The following is a 19,431-nucleotide window of genomic DNA, read 5'->3' as shown; positions in this document are numbered from 1 at the left end:
GATGTCTTGTCATTTGGTCAAATAAAACAAAAAATCATAAAACACCAAAATGTTTGATCAAACACCAGAAAAATATGACGTCAATCCTCGCTTCGCTCACAGCGAAGCGAGGACTGACGTCATATTTTTCTGGTGTTTGATCAAACATTTTGGTGTTTTATGATTTTTTGTTTTATTTGACCAAATGACAAGACATCTTGTCATCGGAGTTGAATGGGTTAATCACAATCTCCACCTTCAGCTTTGACTTTCAAAATGTGTATATATTGTACACTTAATTTGCAAGTGTGGATACTTATAAATGATGTATAAACAAGCAAAAGAAGAAAATAATCCTCTTACCTTCCTTAGGTAACCTCTGGATTACGGGTTTTGGTGGCATATCCTCAAATTCAGAATCGGTATCACTGACATCCATCACCTTCTCTGCAGGTTTTACTTCAGGCTGCTCCCTGAAGAAAATAATCAAATGACAACTAAAGTTAAAAAAGGGTACAGGGGACAATTAAATCTTGTATTTGCCTTTCATCTACCAAGGACTTTTCCCCTCTTATGAGGGCAGTAACCTAGTTGAAAGGCAAGTGCCCATTCCACTCCCATCAACCACCCTTTCCTCTATCTCATCTTAGTTTCTCATGGATGAAGGGTCATCTCTGTATCCCGCCCACTGCCCTGGGTCAGAGGCAATGAAGCAAGACACAATACATTCACAGCAAGGCTGCTTCACTAAATTGGTGACCCACCCTCTCCATCCCCTCATGCTGAAAATACAGAAAACAGGGAGAAATCTCTTTGGGCTGCATCAAAACATCATTCAAACATTAACCACTCCCTACTCCCCCCCCTCCCTATCCTTGCATCACAATATCATCTATACACAGCCATTCTCCACTCAACCCTATCTCCCTGCTCCCTCCCTCCTCTTGCTCAAAGCCCTTTTCACCCCATCCATCAATCCCTCCATCTCATCATCAGTTGTCACCAAGTTCACTCCATCCACCCCTGCCTTCCACACTTCTTTTACTTACAATTTTTCTTTCCATGTGTCCAAACCATCCCAATACTCTTTCATCAGCCCTATCTGCCATCTCCTTTTCCAATCCTGCTCTCCTCCTCATTTCTCACCCTATCCAACCTTGTAACCACTACCATACTTCTCAGACACATCATCTCAAACACATTTAAACTTCTCTCTGCCTCTCTTAAATTCCAAGTCTCCATCCCATACAGTGTCATTGGCACAACCACCCCTTCATATAATCTCCTCTTTACATCCATTATTATTGAGGGCAGTCAAGTTTTTATGAGCATAGTAGAGCCTGTGTTAAAATTGGAAATGAAGAGAGCGAGTAGTTTGAGTTAAAGGTGAGGTTGAGTCAGGTATGTATCATGTTGCCATGGCTGTTCAATGTGTACATAGATGAGGTGGTGTGGAAAGTAAGGTGAGGGTAATGGGCAGAGGACTGGAGATACATACATACATACATATACCAAGGCTTTTTCCCCCTTCCAAGGGAGGTAGCCACAAAGGGAAAGGCATAAAAACACTCCCACCCATTTCATCCCTAAATACACTCCACACCCCTCCCACCCTTCCTCTCATCTGAGCACCTCCTGGATGACGGGTCATCCCTGAACGGGTCATCCCTGACTGGAGATGGTTAAAGAAAATGGAGAAAAGTAGGTGATCCACTTGTTGTTTGCTGATGAAAATGCACTTGTGGCAGGGTCAGAGGGGGAGATTAAGGTACTTAGTAACAGAGTTTGGGAAGACATGTGATGGGAGAAAATTGAAGGTACATACATATACCAAAGACTTTTTCCCCCTTACATGGGAGGTAGCCAAAAAGAAAGGCATAAAAACCATTCCCACCCATTCCATCCCCAATACACTCCCCTCCCCTCCACCCCTCTTATCTTGGCACCTCCTGGATGAGAGGTCATCCCTGCATCTTGTCCACTGCCCTGGGTCAGAGGCAGTGTCGCAAGACACAGCACATCCACAGCAAGACCGCTTCATTAAATCGGCAACGCCCCCTCTCCGTCCCCCCATGCATAAAAGGAGAAGACGGGGAGAAATCCCTTCGGGCTGCATCAAATTTTTCTCACACATACTACCTCACCCTCATCCCCCCACCCATTCCACCTCATGCATCACATCATCCACATACAACCATTCTCCATTCACCTGTCTTCTGTCCTCTCCTGTCTTTCCTCAACAGACATTTCCCTCTTCCCCAAAGCCCCTCATTTCCACTACATAGTCCATTAATGTCCTATCTACCTACTTTCTATCCACCACCCTCTCCCATGTGTACTTATGCTTGAGTTCCTTCCGAAACACTGTATTTGCTATCATCAACTCTCTAGACACATCACCATTAACTCTGCACTACAAATTTTTCCTGGAACTCCACACTTCCCAACCACTCCATCTACTGGTTCATTTCCTAGCCCACAATTAAGGTCTTCCAATACCACTATATTGACATTTTTCCCTAAACCATCTATGCACTGGTTTAAAACTATCAAAAAACTCCCTTTCCTCTACATTCTTCTCACTACCAGGCCCATATGCACTTAAAAGACCCACATCTCCCTTCCCAGTTTCACCTTCATCTACATTAACCTTAAAGAAACCTTCTACTCCACCACATGTTTCCCTATCTCTTCACTTGCTAGTATAGCCACCCCTTCTCTACCTCATCCTCTCATCACTCCTGAGATCCAATTACACTTCCAAACTCAACTTAGTTTCACTCAATGCCAACAAATCCTTCTTACTTCTCACATACTGCTTATCTCAAAACCCCATCCATCACTCTCAGAAATTTTATCTCTATTGCTTCCTTATATATGGCTTAGAAATCTGTTCTCTAACATCAAACATCAAGTCTAAATTCATACATACATATACCAAGGCTTTTTCCCCCTTACAAGGGGGGTAGCCAAAAAGAAAAAGGCATAAAATCATTCCCACCCATTCCATCCCTGAATACACTCCACACCCCTCCACCCTCCCTCTTATCTTAGCACCTCCTGAATGATGGGTCATCCTTATACAGAAGCAGTGTCGCAAGACACAGCACATCCACAGCAAGGCCGCTTCATTGAATCGGCGACCCCCCTCTCCGTCCCCCCATTGCATAAAATGAGAGGACGGGGAGAAATCCCTTCGGGCTGCGTCAAATTTTGCTCACACATACTACCTCACCTACCATCCACCCACCCATTCCACCTCATGCAATCACAACATCATCCATATACAACCATTCTCCATTCACCCCTGTCTTCTGTCCTCTCCCGTCCTTCCTCAACAGACATTCCCCTCTTCCCCAAAGCCCCCTTCACCCCATCCATCCACCTCATCCTAGGACGTCCCCTCATGTTCACTCCCTCCACATCTGCCTTCCACACCTCTTTTACTAGTCTTTCTTCACTCATTCTTTCCATGTGTCCAAACCATCCTAATATTCTTTCATCAACCCTATCTCCCAGCTCCTTTTCCACCCCTGTTCTCCTCCTCACCTCCTCATTTCTCACTCTATCTAGCCTAGTAACCCCCATCATACTTCTCAGACACCTCATCTCAAACACATTCAAACTCCTTCTCTCTTCTTCTCTTATATTCCATGTTTCTGCCCCATACAGTGCTGTTGGCACAATCACTCCTTCATACAGTCTCCTCTTAGCATCCATTCCCAAATGTCTATTCCTCATTACACTCTTTAATCCACCAAGGCAAGTCTAAATTCAGGCAACAGAAATTAAAGTATTGAGGATGATAAGGTGTAACATGGATGGATAGATCAAAGAATTCTGATATTTGATAAGACCTGAATATAAGATTCATGTTGATAGTGGTAGAAAGGGCAGGTTACAGTGATATGGATATGGAGTTCCTCCTGGAGGCTGTTCCCAATTTCTTGCAGGCCACAAGTCTTCTGCAAGTGATCTGGAGCAATGGATTGATTGATGGACATACCACCAACACATTCTCTCCACTGGCACCTCAAACCTCCCTAGTACTCCATTTATTGGCTCATCCCCTATTTCTATCTACATGCCAGGGGCTTCTTCCCCCTTTATAAGGGAGGTAGCCAAGTCAAAGGCATGTGCCCACTCCCACCCTAGTTTCCCTTTCATCTTAGCTCCTTGTGGATGAAGGGTCATCCCTGTCTCCTGCCCACTACCTGGGTCAGAAGCAATGCAGCAAGCCACAGCACATTCACTGTGAAGCCGCTTAACTTACATAGTGACCCCCCCTTTTTTGCCCCCTCATGCAGAAATTACAGATGGGAGGAAATCCATTCAGGCTGCCACTCATCCCCTACTCTAGCATGAAGATTCCCCAACATCACTACATTAACTCTTCCCCAAACTCTTTCTAACACTCATTCAAAACTATTCAAAAAGTCTCCCTTTTCTCATTATCATGTTCATATGAAAGAAGGAAGCTGAAGATAAATGTGGGTAAAAGTAAGGTGATGAGATGTACAAGGGGAGAGAGTGACAGTAGGCTGGAGGTGAGCATTAAGGGTGAAAGACTGGAGGAAGTGGATAGTTTTAGATACTTGGGTGCGAATGTGACAGGAAAGGGAGGAGTGGGGCTGGAGGTAGAATGTAGATTGAGAGAAGCGAGTAAATGCCTTGGTGCATTGAAAGTGTAATGAGAAATAGACATTTGGGAATGGATGCTAAGAGGAGGTTATATGAAGGAGTGATTGTGCCAACAGCATTGTACGGGGCAGAAACATGGAACATGAGAGGAAGAGAGAAAGAGTTTGAATGTGTTTGAGATGAAATGTCTGAAAAGTATGATAAGGGTTACTAGGCTGGATAGAGTGAGGAGGAGAACTGGGGTGGAAAGGGAACTGGGAGATAGGGTTGATGAAAGGGTATTAGGATGTTTTGGACACATGGAAAGAATGAGTGAAGAAAGATTAGTAAAAGATGTGTGGAAGGCAGAGGTGGAAGGAGTGAATGTGAGGGGGCATCCTAAGATGAGATGGAGGGATGGGGTGAAAGGGGCATTACAAAAGAGGAATATCTGTCGAGGAAGGATGGGAGAGGACAGAAGATAAGGGTGAATGGAGAGGGGTTGTGTATAGATGACGCTGTGATGCATGAGGGGGAGTGGGTGGGGGATGGGGGATGAGGAAGCATATATGAGAAAATAAATTTGACGCAGCCCGAAAGGATTTCTCCCTGTCTTCTCCTTTTTTGCATGAGGGGACGGAGAGGGGTGGTCGCCGAATTTATGAAGCGGCCTTGCTGTGGATGTGCTGTGTTTTGCGACACTGCTTCTGACCCAGGGCAGTGGACAGGATGCAGGGAAGACCTGTCATCCAGGAGGTGCCAAGATGAGAGGGAGGGAACAGGGTGGAGGGGAGTGGAATATATAGGAAATGGAATGGGTGGGAGTGGTTTCTAAGCCTTGTTCTCTTTGGCTACCCCACATGTAGGGGAAAAAAGCCTTTGGTATATGTATGTATAATGTTCATATGCACAAACATAATCCCAAATTTCCAATCTCAGTCTCTCCTGTGCCTACAATAACCTTTAACCCCTTCCATACGGTGCCGCACACGTAGGCGTCATGAGGAGGAAGTGGATTCGCGACGCTGCCATATCGGCATCTTGATTATATTTATTGTAGTCGCCCCTGTGTTTTTACATTCTCCCAAATGCACCCTGAATCCCATTCTCTGTGGTTTTCAAAATTCGCGGGTGAAAGAGAGAACGATCGATATAAACGGTGACTATATTTTATGATGCGAGTATTATTACGACACGTCATACGGCTGGCATTGGCTGCTGCCCGCGAGATTTAAGTCCCGTACTGAAGTGGTTAAGACACTGCCCTCCACCCCACCAGCATAGCCATGCCCCTTCCCCAACCACTCCTTTTCAAATTACTACTACTACTACTTCCTATTCCCAATGGTAAGGTGGGCTAGGGGAATTCTGCCACAATGTTCCCATGCAAATCATTAGAGGTGACATACTGGGATGGAAAGATGGAACTAGGGATCCTGTTCCCTGTATGTTCATCCTATGAGAAGTTGAGGCATAAAATGGTCTGGGAAAACTCCAACCACATGGGAATTGGGTATTTAAATGTGCATGGTTGTGGTACATTGATCATAAATCCTAATCTAAATATGTGCATCTACATCCCAATGGCTCTTTCCCCCTCAACAACAAGGTGGTTAAATCCAAAGCACACTACCACAACATATGCATTAAAATTAATTCAATGCCCCTCCTATTTGGGCACCCCATAGATGAAGGCACACCTCAAGTCCCAGACATTACCACCTCAGAATATTCTGTTCAACCCTATCACACATTTCTTTCCACCCCTGCTGTCAGCCTCACCTCAACATTTTTAAATCTATCCATTCATTCAACACCTACCATATCATAAACATTCAAAATCTTCCTTTCATGCTCCTTTAAATACCAAGTCTCTGCTCCATACAGTGCCATGGGTGGAATCACTCCATATAACATTTTCTTTTTTTACAGTAAGCTGCTTAAATGTGAAAGAAAAGGAGTAGTACAAGAAGCTGAGAGAAGAGTGGGAGGGAGTAAAGAATAGAGTAGAATTAGGAGTGGAGGAGGAATGGGGAAGGTTCAAGGAGGTAGTCACAAGGTGTGCAAAGTTGATGGAAGTTAGTGACAGTTTGGGTAGGTGTGCAAAAGGAGGAAGTTGAAGATGAAGTGGGTAAAAATAAGGTGACAAGACATACAAGGGGAGAGGATGATAGCAAATTGGAAGAGAGCATTAAAGGAGAGAGACTGGATGAAGTGGATAGCTATAGATACTTCGGTGTGCATGAGGTGGGAAAGGGAGGAGTGGAGGTGGAGGTAGAATACAGATTGAGAGAAGCAAGTAAATGTCTTGGGGGGTTAAAAAGAAATAGGCATTTAGGAATGGATGCCAAGAGGGGATTGTATCAAGGAGTGATTGTGCCAACAGCACTGTATGGGGCAGAAACATGGAATGTAAGATAGGAGGAGTTTGAATGTGTTTGAGATGAAATGCCTAAGAAGTATGGTACGGGTTACATGCTGGATAGAGTGAGGAATAAGGAGGTGAGGAGGAGAGTGGAAATGTAAAGGGAGTTGGGAGATAGAGCTGATGAAACAGTATTGGGATGGTTTGGGCACATGGAAAGAATGAGTGAAGAAATATTAGTAAGAGTGTGGAAAGCAGACGTGGAGGGAATGAACGTGTGGGGGTAACCAGGGATGATAGAGATGGATGGGGTAAAAGGGGTATTGGGAAATAGGGGAATGTCTGTTGAGGAAGGAAAGAGGCAGACAAAAGATAGGGATGAGTGGAGAATGGGTGTGTGACACATGGAAGTGGGTGGGGGAGTATGCATTTACCTAGTTGTATTATACAGGAGGGGGAGCTATGCTCATAGTGACCCATCTTTGTATCTTTCAGCATCAAGTTTGTTCTGAAATTCTTGAATAGTATTTGCACACACTGTTGCCTCATCCAATTTATTCCAGATATCCACCACTCTGTGTGGGAAGCTACTCTTTTCAGATCTCTTCTATAACCTTTTTTGAGTTTCTTTTCACATCCTCTTGTTTTCCTATTGTCCCAATTTAATAAATTACCTCTATCTGGGTGGGGGTGATTTTCATGCCTTAGTTTTTTTTTTTTTTGTTTTTTTACCTCCCTTGTAGCTAATGGGAGGGGGGAATAGGGTGGAGGGGAGTGGAGTATGTGGGGGATGGAAGGGGTGGGAATGGTTTCTGTACCTTTGTTTTTTGGCTACTTCCCTTGTTAGGAGAAAAAAAAAAAAAAAAAAAAAAAAAACTGTTGGTGTATATATATATATATATGTATCTATTACTGGTTATTATTTGTAGTGAAATATTATCTATCTATATATCAAATGCATCTTCCCCCTTATAAGGAAGATACCCAAAACATAAAAATTTATAAAATACTAAACACAACTATTTCTGTATCTAAGTTAAAAATCTACTTACATAACAATGGAGTCATTCACAATTAATTCTTGTTTTGGCCCCTGATCTTCTTTAATGCCTTCATTGTCATGAAGAGACATATCACTGTCACTGTGTTCTTCATCCTCATCATCAAAGTTGAACTTCACATTTGCTGCTGAAATTAGAAATTGAAGTCAAAAATTGACTAAATAGCACAAGAGTAAAATTGCATAGACAGAGCCTTTGCTCTAGAGCTATGACAGCAGGAACCAGTGGCCAGGTGATTTCTATTTGAATATATGGAGTAATGGGGGAATACCATGGGCTGCAATCATAGATATTTAAGTGGAATAACTAGAGAACCAAATGTAAAGTAAAAATTTGGACAGAGACAACAAACACCAGCAGAGGTAATGTACGTCTCATTGCCAACTTTGAATAACCATCCCAACCCCATCCAACAACTGATTTACCTTACAGTTCTCTCCACTCTCACTCACCAATTCCAAAACTGCGCATTTTCACTTTTACCTCTAACTTACCTGCTGCTCTACGTGATGAGGCTGTCCTCTCCCTTGGTATAACTTCTTTATTATCATCACTGCTTAAGTCATCATTTTCTTCAGAATCTGTGTCCCATGGATTGGCTTTCTTTTTCTTTGGTGAAACCTAAGAAATTATAGTGTAATTACAAAACTGCTCCACCCCTATCCTATAATTATGTCCCTAAAAATTAATAAAATTGTTTGACACAAAACAAAAACAGGAAAAGATGTATATCAAGTGCTGGTTTAACCAAAGATGCACCAAAGCAAAAGATAGCAGAGATAAAGCTTGGAGAGAGGGAGAGAGAGAGAGAGAGAGAGAGAGAGAGAGAGAGAGAGAGAGAGAGAGAGAGAGAGAAAGAGAGAAAAGTGGCAAACATATATTAATCAAGGGAACGGCTGTGTAAAAATACACAGCAACTGCTTCTGACCCAGGGCAGTGGACAAGGTGCAGGGATGACCCGTCATTCAGGAGGTGCTAAGATAAGAGGGAGGGTGGAGGGGTGTGGAGTGTATTCAGGGGTGGAATGGGTGGGATTGATTTTGTGCCTTTTTCTTTTTGGCTACCCCACTTGTAAGGGGGAAAAAGCCTTGGTATATGGGGGGTAGCCAAAAAGAAAAAGGCACAAAATCAATCCCACCCATTCCACCCCTGAATACACTCCACATCCCTCCACCCTCCCTCTTATCTTAGCACCTCCTGAATGACGGGTCATCCCTGCACCTTATACAGAAGCAGTGTCGCAAGACGCAGCACATCCACAGCAAGGCCGCTTCATTGAATCGGCGACCCCCCCTCTCCGTCCCCCCCATTGCATAAAATGAGAGGACGGGGAGAAATCCCTTCGGGCTGCGTCAAATTTTGCTCACACATACTACCTCACCCCCCATTCCACCTCATGCTATCACAACATCATCCATATACAACCATTCTCCATTCACCCCTGTCTTCTGTCCTCTCCCGTCCTTCCTCAACAGACATTCCCCTCTTCCCCAAAGCCCCCTTCACCCCATCCATCCACCTCATCCTAGGACGTCCCCTCATGTTCACTCCCTCCACATCTGCCTTCCATACCTCTTTTACTAGTCTTTCTTCACTCATTCTTTCCATGTGCCCAAACCAACCTAATACTCTTTCATTAACCCTATCTCCCAGCTCCTTTTCCACCCCTGTTCTCCTCCTCACCTCCTCATTTCTCACTCTATCTAGCCTAGTAACCCCCATCATACTTCTCAGACACCTCATCTCAAACACATTGAAACTCCTTCTCTCTTCTTCTCTTATGTTCCATGTTTCTGCCCCATACAGTGCTGTTGGCACAATCACTCCTCCATACAGTCTCCTCTTAGCATCCATTCCCAAATGTCTATTCCTCATTACACTCTTTAATCCACCAAGGCATTTACTCGCTTCTCTCAATCTACATTCTACCTCCACTTTCACTCCACCTTTTCCTGCCACATTTGCACCCAAGTATCTAAAAATATCCACTTCCTCCAGTCACTCTCCCTTAATGCTCATTTCCAGTCTACTGCCACTTTCACCCCTTGTACATCTCATCACCTTACTTTTACCCACATTTATCTTTAGCTTTCTTCTATCACATACTCTCCCAAACTCTGCCACCAACTTCCTCAATCCCTCCTCTGATCCTGCAACAAGCGCAGTGTCGTCCGCAAACAACAGCTGGCTCACCTCCCACTTTTCTACATCTTCTTTAACCATCTCCAATCCCTTGCCCACTACCCTTGCATTTACCTCTCGCACCACCCCATCCATGTATAAGTTGAACAGCCAGGGCGACATAACGCATCCTTGACGAAGTCCCACTTTTACCTCGAACCACTCACTCTCTCCATTTCCAATCCTGACACAAGCTCTACTATTCTCATAAAAACTCTTGACAGCTCCTAGAAGCTTTCCTCCTATCCCGTATATCTGCATAACCTCCCACAGTGCCTTCCTGTCTACCCTATCATAAGCCTTTTCCAGATCCATAAAAGCCAAAATAACATCCTTCCCCTTTCCTATAGCTTTCTCACATATCTGTCTTACCACAAAGATCTGATCTACACAACCTCTACCTGTCCTAAATCCACACTGCTCCTCACCAATTACTCCTTCTGTTCCTCTCCTAATCCTCTCAACCAAGATCCTCCCATACGCCTTCCCAACTACACTCAACAAGCTAATCCCTCTGAAACTACTACATTCACACTTGTCCCCTTTTCCCTTGTAAAGAAAAAACTATACAGGCACTCCTCCAGTCCTCCGGCACTCTACCCTCTCTCCAACAAACATTAAATAACCTCACCAGCCAGTCCACCATCACTGTACCTCCCTTTTTCAGACATTCTGCATGGTATCCATCCAGACCAGGTGCCTTACCTGCTTTCATCATCTTAACAACTGCCTTCACCTCATCCTTCCTTATTTCTCCTCATTCATCACTCTCATTTTCTTCGCACTTCCCACTGCAGCAATCTTTCCTTCCCTATCCTCCTTCACATTTAGCAACTCCCTAAAATATTCTGCCAATCTTCCCCTTACTGCCTTCTCTTCCATTATCATCTCTCCATCTGCACCTTTTACCTTTTCTTCTCTACTTGATTCGCCTCCTCTACCTCTTAATTTCTTTCCAAAACATCTTTTTATTACTTTCAAAATTTTGTGTCAAACTCTTACCCCATTTCACATCTGCTCTCCTCTTTGCAACCTTTACCTTTTGCTTTACTTCTCTTTTCTTTTCTTTGTACCTTTGTAACATATAAAGAAAAAATGGCCCAAATAACAACCTTGATGTCAGGAAATTGCACAGCCTGGATGGGATTGCAAACTGGATACTAAAAGAATGTACATACATATACCAAAGGCTTTCTCCCCCTTACATGGGGGGAGGGGTAGCCAAAAAGAAAAAGGCATAGAAATCACTCCCACCCATTTCATTTCCCATATATTCCACTCCCTCCATCCCCCCCCTCCCATCTTGGCACCTCCTGGATGACAGGTCATCCCTGCATCCTGTCCACTGCCCTGGGTCAGAAGCAGTGTCGCAAGACACAGCTCATCCACAGCAAGGCCGCTTCATAAAGTTCGGCGACACCCCACATGCAGAAAAGGAGAAGACAGGGAGAAATCCCTTTGGGCTGAGTCAAATTTTTTTTCATACATACTGCCTCACCCCCCATCCCCCACCCACTCGCCCTCATGCATCACAGCCACATCTATACACAAACCCTCTCCATTCACCCATCTTCTGTCCTCTCCCGTCCTTCCTCAACAGACATTCCTCTCTTTTGTAAAGCCTCTTTCACCCCATCCGTCCATCTCATCCTAGGATGCCCCCTCATATTCACTCATTCCACCCAGGGCTGCGGAGTCGGAGTGAGTCGGATTTCTATGAGTACTAGGAGTCTGAGTCGGAGTCGGAATTTTTTTATCCGACTCCTTAAGTCCAATAAAATTATTTTTTTAACATGGTTTCCCTGTTTGGTTTTACCAGTTGCACAATTCAGCAGTTTTTGTATGGTTTTGCTTATATTTTTGGAGGCAATGGTGAGTGTGTGCAGTGTATATGTACACTAAGTGGCCTCTCCAGATGGAAACAAAAAACAATCCATCAATAATAATGATAATAATAATAATAATAATAATAATAATAATAATAATATATATAAGAAAAGAAAAAAAGAAGAAAAAAAAAAGAAAAAAAAAAAAAAAAAAAACACAATACTGAGAAGCTATCGTTGTCAGTCTGGGTAAAAGTGTTTGTGGTCATGTATTTGTAGTTGTTTGCTGTAAGGAGAGTGAAACTATATACATATACTATATATATATATATATATATATATATATATACATATATATATATATATATATACATATATATATACATATATATATACATATATATATACATATATATATATACATATATATATACATATATATATATATACACACACATATATATATACACACACACATATATATATACACACACATATATATATATATATCTATATATATATATATTTTGTACTATACTGCAATGCTTTTACTTCAACATAAATAAACATCAATTCGTGTTGCCACCATGTGACGGCATTGTGTGCTACTAGTACTAAGGTAAACAAACATCAGCAGATTCTACCTGAAGCAGTGTCTCCCCGTGAATTTTCTTTTCCTTCATTTTCGGTAGTTTTATCTCATTTTCCTTTAATAGAAATATGCTAGATTATGATAAAGCTACTTCAGAATATGAAAATCATACATTTATTAAAGAAATTTAGTGGTTTGAAATATATGAAATAGAAACAGGCTACTGATCATGGCTACTAGTGAATACAATAGGCCTACAAGTGAAACAATGAAAAATAGAAACCAGAGTAAAAACAATCACATACATACATACATATACCAAGGCTTTTTCCCCCTTCCAAGGGAGGTAGCCAAAAAGGGAAAGGCATAAAAACACTCCCACCCATTTCATCCCTAAATACACTCCACACCCCTCCCACCCTCCCTCTCATCTGAGCACCTCCTGGATGCTGGTCATCCCTGCACCCTGCCCACCGCCCTGGGTCAGAAGCAGTGTCGCAAGACACAGTACATCCACAGCAAGGCCGCTTCATTTAATCGGCGACCCCCCCTCTCCGTCCCCCTTTGCAAATAAGGCGAGGACGGGGAGAAATCCCTTCGGGCTGCGTCAAAATTTACTCACCCATAACCATAATTCTATTGATCTATATACAAAAGGCTTTTTCCCCCCTTATCAGGGAGGTAGCCAAGTCAAAAGGCATAAACCCACTCCCACCCATCATCCCTTCCACCCTCACATCTTATCTCCTCGTGGACGACGGGTCATCCCTGCATCCCGCCCACCACCCTGGGTCAGAAGTAATGCAGGACATAGCACATCCACAGCGACTTAATTGGCGACTCCCCTCTCTCTGTCCCCTCACATAGAAAACGGAGGACGGGGAGAAGTCCCTTCGGGCTGCGTCAAAGTATCATTCACACTTTCCCACTCCCCAAACCCCCCCCATCCTCCCATCCCTTCCCTGCTCCACAGACATTCCCCTCTTGCTCAACGCCCCTATCACCCCATCCATCCATCTCATCCTCGGTCGTCCTCTCAAATTCACTCCCTCCATCTCTGCCTTTCATACCCCTTTCACCAGTCTTCCTTCATCCATTCTTTCCATGTGTCCAAACCATCCTAATAGTCTTTCATCAGCCCTCTCAGCCAACACCTCAGCTCTCCTTCTCACTTCCTCGTTTCTCACTCTATCTAGCCTTGTAACCCTCACCATACTTCTCAGACATTTCATCTCAAACACATTTAACCTCTTCCTCTCTCAAATTCCATGTCTCTGCCCTGCACAACACTGTCGGCACAATCACCCCTTCATATAATCTCCTCTTTGCATTAATTCCCAAATGTCTATTTCTCATTACTTTTTTAAATCCCCCAAGGCATTTGTTTGCTTCTCTCAATCTACAGCTTACCTCTACCTCTACTCCTCCCTTTGCAGCCACATATGACCCCAAGTACCTAAAACTCTCCACTTCCTCCAGCCTCTCCCCTTTAAGACTTACTTCCAACTCTCCACCATCCTCTCCTCTTGTACACCTCATCACTTTACTTTTACCCACATTCACCTTCAACTCTCTCCTATCACACACCCTCCCAAACTCAGTCACTAACTTTCCCAATGCCTCCTCTGACCCTACCACAAGTGCAGTGTCATCAGCAAACAACAACTGACTTACCTCACACTTTTCTCCATTTTCTGCAACCAACTCCAGTCCCCTGCCCATTTCTCTTGCATTTACCTCCCGTTCCACCCCATCCATATACACATTGAACAGCCATGGCGACATGACACATCCCTGACCTAGTCCCTCCTTTACCTCGAACCATTCACTCTCTCCATTTCTGATTCTAACACAGGCTCTACTACTCTCATAAAAACTCTTGACTGCTCTTAACAGCTTTCCCCCAATACCTGTCTACCCTATCATAAGCCTTTTACAAATCCATAAAGGCCCGAAAGACATCCTTACCCTTTCCTAAAGCTTTCTCACAAATCTGTCTTATCACAAAAATTTGATCCACACAGCCCCTACCTCTCCTAAACCCACACTGCTCCTCACCAATTACTTCCTCTGGTCCTCTCCTAATTCTCTCAGTTATAACCCTCCCATACGCCTTCCCAACTACACTCAACAAACTGATCCCTCTGAAACTACTACATTCACACTTGTTCCCTTTTCCTTTGAAAAGCGGAACTATACATGCACTCCTCCAGTCCTCTGGTACTCTACCCTCCCTTAGACACACAATAAACAACCTCACTAACCAGTCTATTACTTTACCTCCCTTCTTCAGACACTCCGCATGACACCCATCTAACCCAGGTCCCTTACCTGCTCTCATCATTTTAATCGCTACTTCCACCTCATCTTTTCTTATTTTCCCCTCATTTTCCTCACCCATCACTGTCATTTTCTTTGCGCCTCCCACTGCTATCACCATTCCCTCCCTATCTTCCTCTACATTCAACAGTTCCCTAAAATATTCTGCCCATCTTCCCCTTATTGCTTCCTCTTCCATTATCATCTTTGCCTTTTACCTTTTCTTCCCTACTTAAATCAACTTCCCTTCCTCTTTTAATCTCTTAATAATAGTAAAAAGAAAATATTTAGGCCAAATCTTGTACACTGTGTAATGTGACCTTGGTAAAGACAAATATTGATATACTGGTATCCGGAATAATCTGTAAAACCCTACTATTGATAGTAGCCTATTGAGTGACTACCGGACCTTAAATATTACCTTCAAGATATACAGTTTGCATGATTTAGCTATGTTTCTTTTTGTAGGAATTGGTAAACAATAAGCATTGGATGCAAGAAAAATTTAGATTACTTTGCCAAAGTTTCCTACTTTTCCCAGTGATGTAGCCTAGGCCAATTGTAAGGTCCTACCTCTTGTATGATAAATGCTGATTATGAGATAGGCTAACCTAGCGAATCATTAGCAGTTTGTATAATTTTTAAAACTTTGATGAAGAGAGTGTATATATATATATATATATATATATATATATATATATATATATACACAGATAAAACCTATTTCTTTTGGTACATGTATATCGAGTTCTTTAAAAAAAAAAAAAAAAAATAGATGAAAATAAAGAAAATAAAAAATAAAACTAATGAATCAATGAAAAAATTACTTTTTTTTTTAACTATTTTCATTGTTTTATTTTTATTTATTTTATTTCATGTTATATATAAAAAAAATAACCTTATAATCTACATTTACTTTTCTTTTTTACCATAAATTGTAGGGTCGAATTTGTTTTTCCTAGACTATAGGCTGCCTCTATTCCTAGGGTAGTCTAGGACTCAACCTATATTTCTCATAGGCTAATCTAACCAACCATTTCATCACATTAAGATGATATCAGTTTACCCTAATTATATAAAGTACAAACTACTATTTTTCTTATTTGCAAATTTCAATCGAGTAGTCTATAAGTTCTATAACTATGAATAAAGCCTATTTTTTTAATGTTTACAAATAAGAAATTTGTATAGATTTTAGCTTTAACCTTGTTATTAACGTAATAATACTGGTAGATTCAAGGAACATATAAAATATTTTATTATAAGAAATTTTTATAGATTGAATTTTTAACCTAGTTATTAACGTAATAATACGGGTGTATTCAAGGTACAGTACATATATTTTGTTATATTCTTGAAAGCTTTGTCTGAATTTCTACCATTACAGTAATTGGCAAGCCAACAATAGCTGTAAAATACTATCTATAGATGTGCACTGTGAAATAATTTGTTGCTATTGTGCAAATAGAAAGCAGTAGGTCTCATTATTCCAAGTTTAAAAAATCTAAAAAATTTGATACGTTTTGTGTTAATAAAATTTAATAACCGTCCAGTATAGAATATTTTTATAGCTACATACATACATATACCAAGGCTTTTCCCCCTTCCAAGGGAGGTAGCCAAAAAGGGAAAGGCATAAAAACACTCCCACCCATTTCATCCCTACATACACTCCACACCCCTCCCACCCTCCCTCTCATCTGAGCACCTCCTGGATGACGGGTCATCCCTGCACCCTGCCCACCGCCCTGGGTCAGAAGCAGTGTCGCAAGACACAGCACATCCACAGCAAGGCCGCTTCATTTAATCGGCGACCCCCCCTCTCCGTCCCCCCTTGCATATAAGGAGAGGACGGGGAGAAATCCCTTCGGGCTGCGTCAAAATTTACTCACACATACTACCCCACCCCCCACAGGATATGTACCATTTATAGAAGTTTCCAGAAACTTGTTTGTATTAATATTTCATTCATTCTATACTATGGGAGTTATAGCCAGTGGAATGTATTTCTATTTTTAATAAATACTCAATAAATATAATTATTGATTCAAATTCCTGAATAATTTGTCAACTGTCAAGTGATAGATATGATTTTTATCTTTAAATAATTTAAACTAGCTACTTTACCTTTGTTGACAGTCTAATTAATTCAAATTATGTTAACATCTAGAACTCCATCATGTACACACGTACATGACAGTACAGACAATAGTATATATCCACTACGTATGCACTATGCACGTATGTCTTCATGTATGTAAAAGTCAATGGAAGTGCCCTGAGATAAACTTTGACCAGTCTCAGAGGCTAGATAGGAATGACATTAGAGCATATGTCACAGCATTTGATGATGACTGAAAAGGGGAGGAACAACAGCAGATATGAACAGTGTGCACAGGGGAAGGTTGTCTCTCTTTCCTGAACTGATTCCTGGTTTTTATGATAACATGGTGAAATTAATTCTGCAGTAAGTACTAGGTAGGCCATTCTCCATTAACCTTTCCTCACCATGATTTGTCACATTTTTTCCTAATACTGTGATAGAAGGTTTATGAGATTGGACTAATAAAATAAGATGATTTTTTTTTTGGGGGGAGGGGGGGGGGCACAAAGGAAAAAGAAAATATCTAGCTTGAAGTGGCAACTCTGCCATGACAGATTTGAAAGTGCTCATAAGCTGGTAGATGATCATGAGCATAAATAATACCATTATATATTTAATATATATATGTTTATACGAATATACGTGCTTGTGTGCATATACATATATAAAGCTGGTTGAGTGTATATGTGAGTATATTTATCATACAAGTGAATGCTTCACGTAAAAAATAATATACATGAAAAATATTTATAAAATGCTTGCTGAATAGGTGTGGGAGGCTGGTATATGGATCTGCAGAATAGATTTCCACATAGGGGTCATGGAGTTAAGGAGTCGGGAGTCGGACCTTATACCACCCGACTCCGCAGCCCTGATTCCACCTCCGCCTTCCACACGTCTTTTACTAATCTTTCTTCACTCATTCTTTCCATGTGTCCAAACCATCCTAATACTCTTTCATCAACCCTATCTCCCAGCTCCCTTTCCACCTCTGTTCTCCTCCTCACCTCCTCATTTCTCACTCTATCCAGCCTAGTAACCCCTATCATACTTCTCAGACATTTCATCTCAAACACATTCAAACTCCTCTCTTCCTCTCTTATGTTCCATGTTTCTGCCCCGTACATTGCTGTTGGCAATCACTCCTTCATATAACCTCCTCATAGCATCCATTCCCAGATGTCTATTTCTCATTACACTTTTTAATCCACCAAGGCATTTACTCACTTCTCTCAATCGACATTCTACCTCCACCCCCACTCCTCCCTTTCCTGTCACATTCGCACCCAAGTATCTAAAACTATCCACTTCCTCCAGTTTCTCACCCTTAACCCCTTCCATACGGTGCCGCACACGTAGGCGTCATGAGGAGCAAGTGGATTCGCGACGCTGCCATATCGGCGTCTTGATTATATTTATTGTAGTCGCCCCTGTGTTTTTACATTCTCCCAAATGCGCCCTGAATCCCATTCTCTGTGGTTTTCAAAATTCGCGGGTGAAAGAGAGAACGATCGATACAAGCGGCGACTATATTTTATGATGCGAATATTATTTCGTTACGTCATACGGCTGGCATTGGCTGCTGCCCGCGAGATTTAAGTCCCGTATTGAAGTGGTTAATGCTCACTTCCAGCCTACTGTCACTCTCTCCCCTTGTACATCTCATCACCTTACTTTTGCCCACATTTATCTTTAGCTTCCTTCTTTCACACACCTTCTCAAACTCTGTCACCAACTTCCTCAATCCCTCCTCTGATCCTGCTACAAGCGCAGTGTCGTCAGCAAACAACAGCTGGCTCACCTCCAACTTTTCTCCATTTTCTTTGATCATCTCCAACCCCTGACCCACTACCCTTGCATTCACCTCTCGCACCACCCCATCCATGTAAAGATTGAACAGCCAGGACGACATAACACATCCCTGACGAAGTCCCACCTTTACCTAAAACCATTCACTCTCTCCATTTCTAATCCTAACGCAAGCTCTACTACTCTCATAAAAACTCTTGACTGCTCTTAACAGCTTTCCTCCTATCCCATATATCTGCAATACCTCCCACAGTGCCTTCCTGTCTACCCTGTCATAAGCCTTTTCCAGATCCATAAAAGGCCCAAAAAAATCCTTACCTTTTCCTATAGCTTTCTCACATATCTTGCCTTACCACAAAAATCTGATCTACGCATCCCCTACCTGTCCTAAAACCACTGTTCCTCACCAATTACTCCCTCTCTTCCTCTCCTAATCCTCTCAATCAAGATCCTCCCATAAGCCTTCCCAACTACACTCAACAAGCTGATCCCTCTGTAACTACTACATTCACACTTGTCCCCCTTTCCTTTGTAAAGCAGAACTATACAGGCAGTCCTCCAGCACTCTACCCTCT

At 42.2% G+C, this 19,431-nt stretch overlaps 1 protein-coding gene across 5 annotated transcripts in view; it reads right to left on the bottom strand.

The window, feature by feature from the left end:
• Top2 (DNA topoisomerase 2) overlaps positions 1-19,431 on the bottom strand; it is a 69,770-nt gene that overhangs the window by 6,931 nt on the left and 43,408 nt on the right. For 2 of the 5 annotated variants that reach the window (XM_076199752.1, XM_076199751.1), the window contains exons 24-27: positions 12,677-12,739; positions 8,520-8,646; positions 8,017-8,152; positions 343-452 (exon numbers count right to left, since the gene is read on the bottom strand). In XM_076199752.1, the coding sequence (XP_076055867.1) occupies positions 343-452; positions 8,017-8,152; positions 8,520-8,646; positions 12,677-12,739 (436 nt within the window). The remainder of the gene's footprint in view (positions 1-342; positions 453-8,016; positions 8,153-8,519; positions 8,647-12,676; positions 12,740-19,431) is intronic. The other 3 variants (XM_076199753.1, XM_076199755.1, XM_076199754.1) reach the window with 3 other exon arrangements.

The sequence above is a fragment of the Oratosquilla oratoria genome, chromosome 16 (genome assembly GCF_046742065.1).
Source record: "Oratosquilla oratoria isolate Oo_2021 chromosome 16, ASM4674206v1, whole genome shotgun sequence".
NCBI classification, from domain to species: Eukaryota; Metazoa; Arthropoda; class Malacostraca; order Stomatopoda; family Squillidae; genus Oratosquilla; species Oratosquilla oratoria.
Note: the sequence above shows the minus strand (reverse complement) of the source record. Positions and strands in the feature narration are given on the sequence as shown.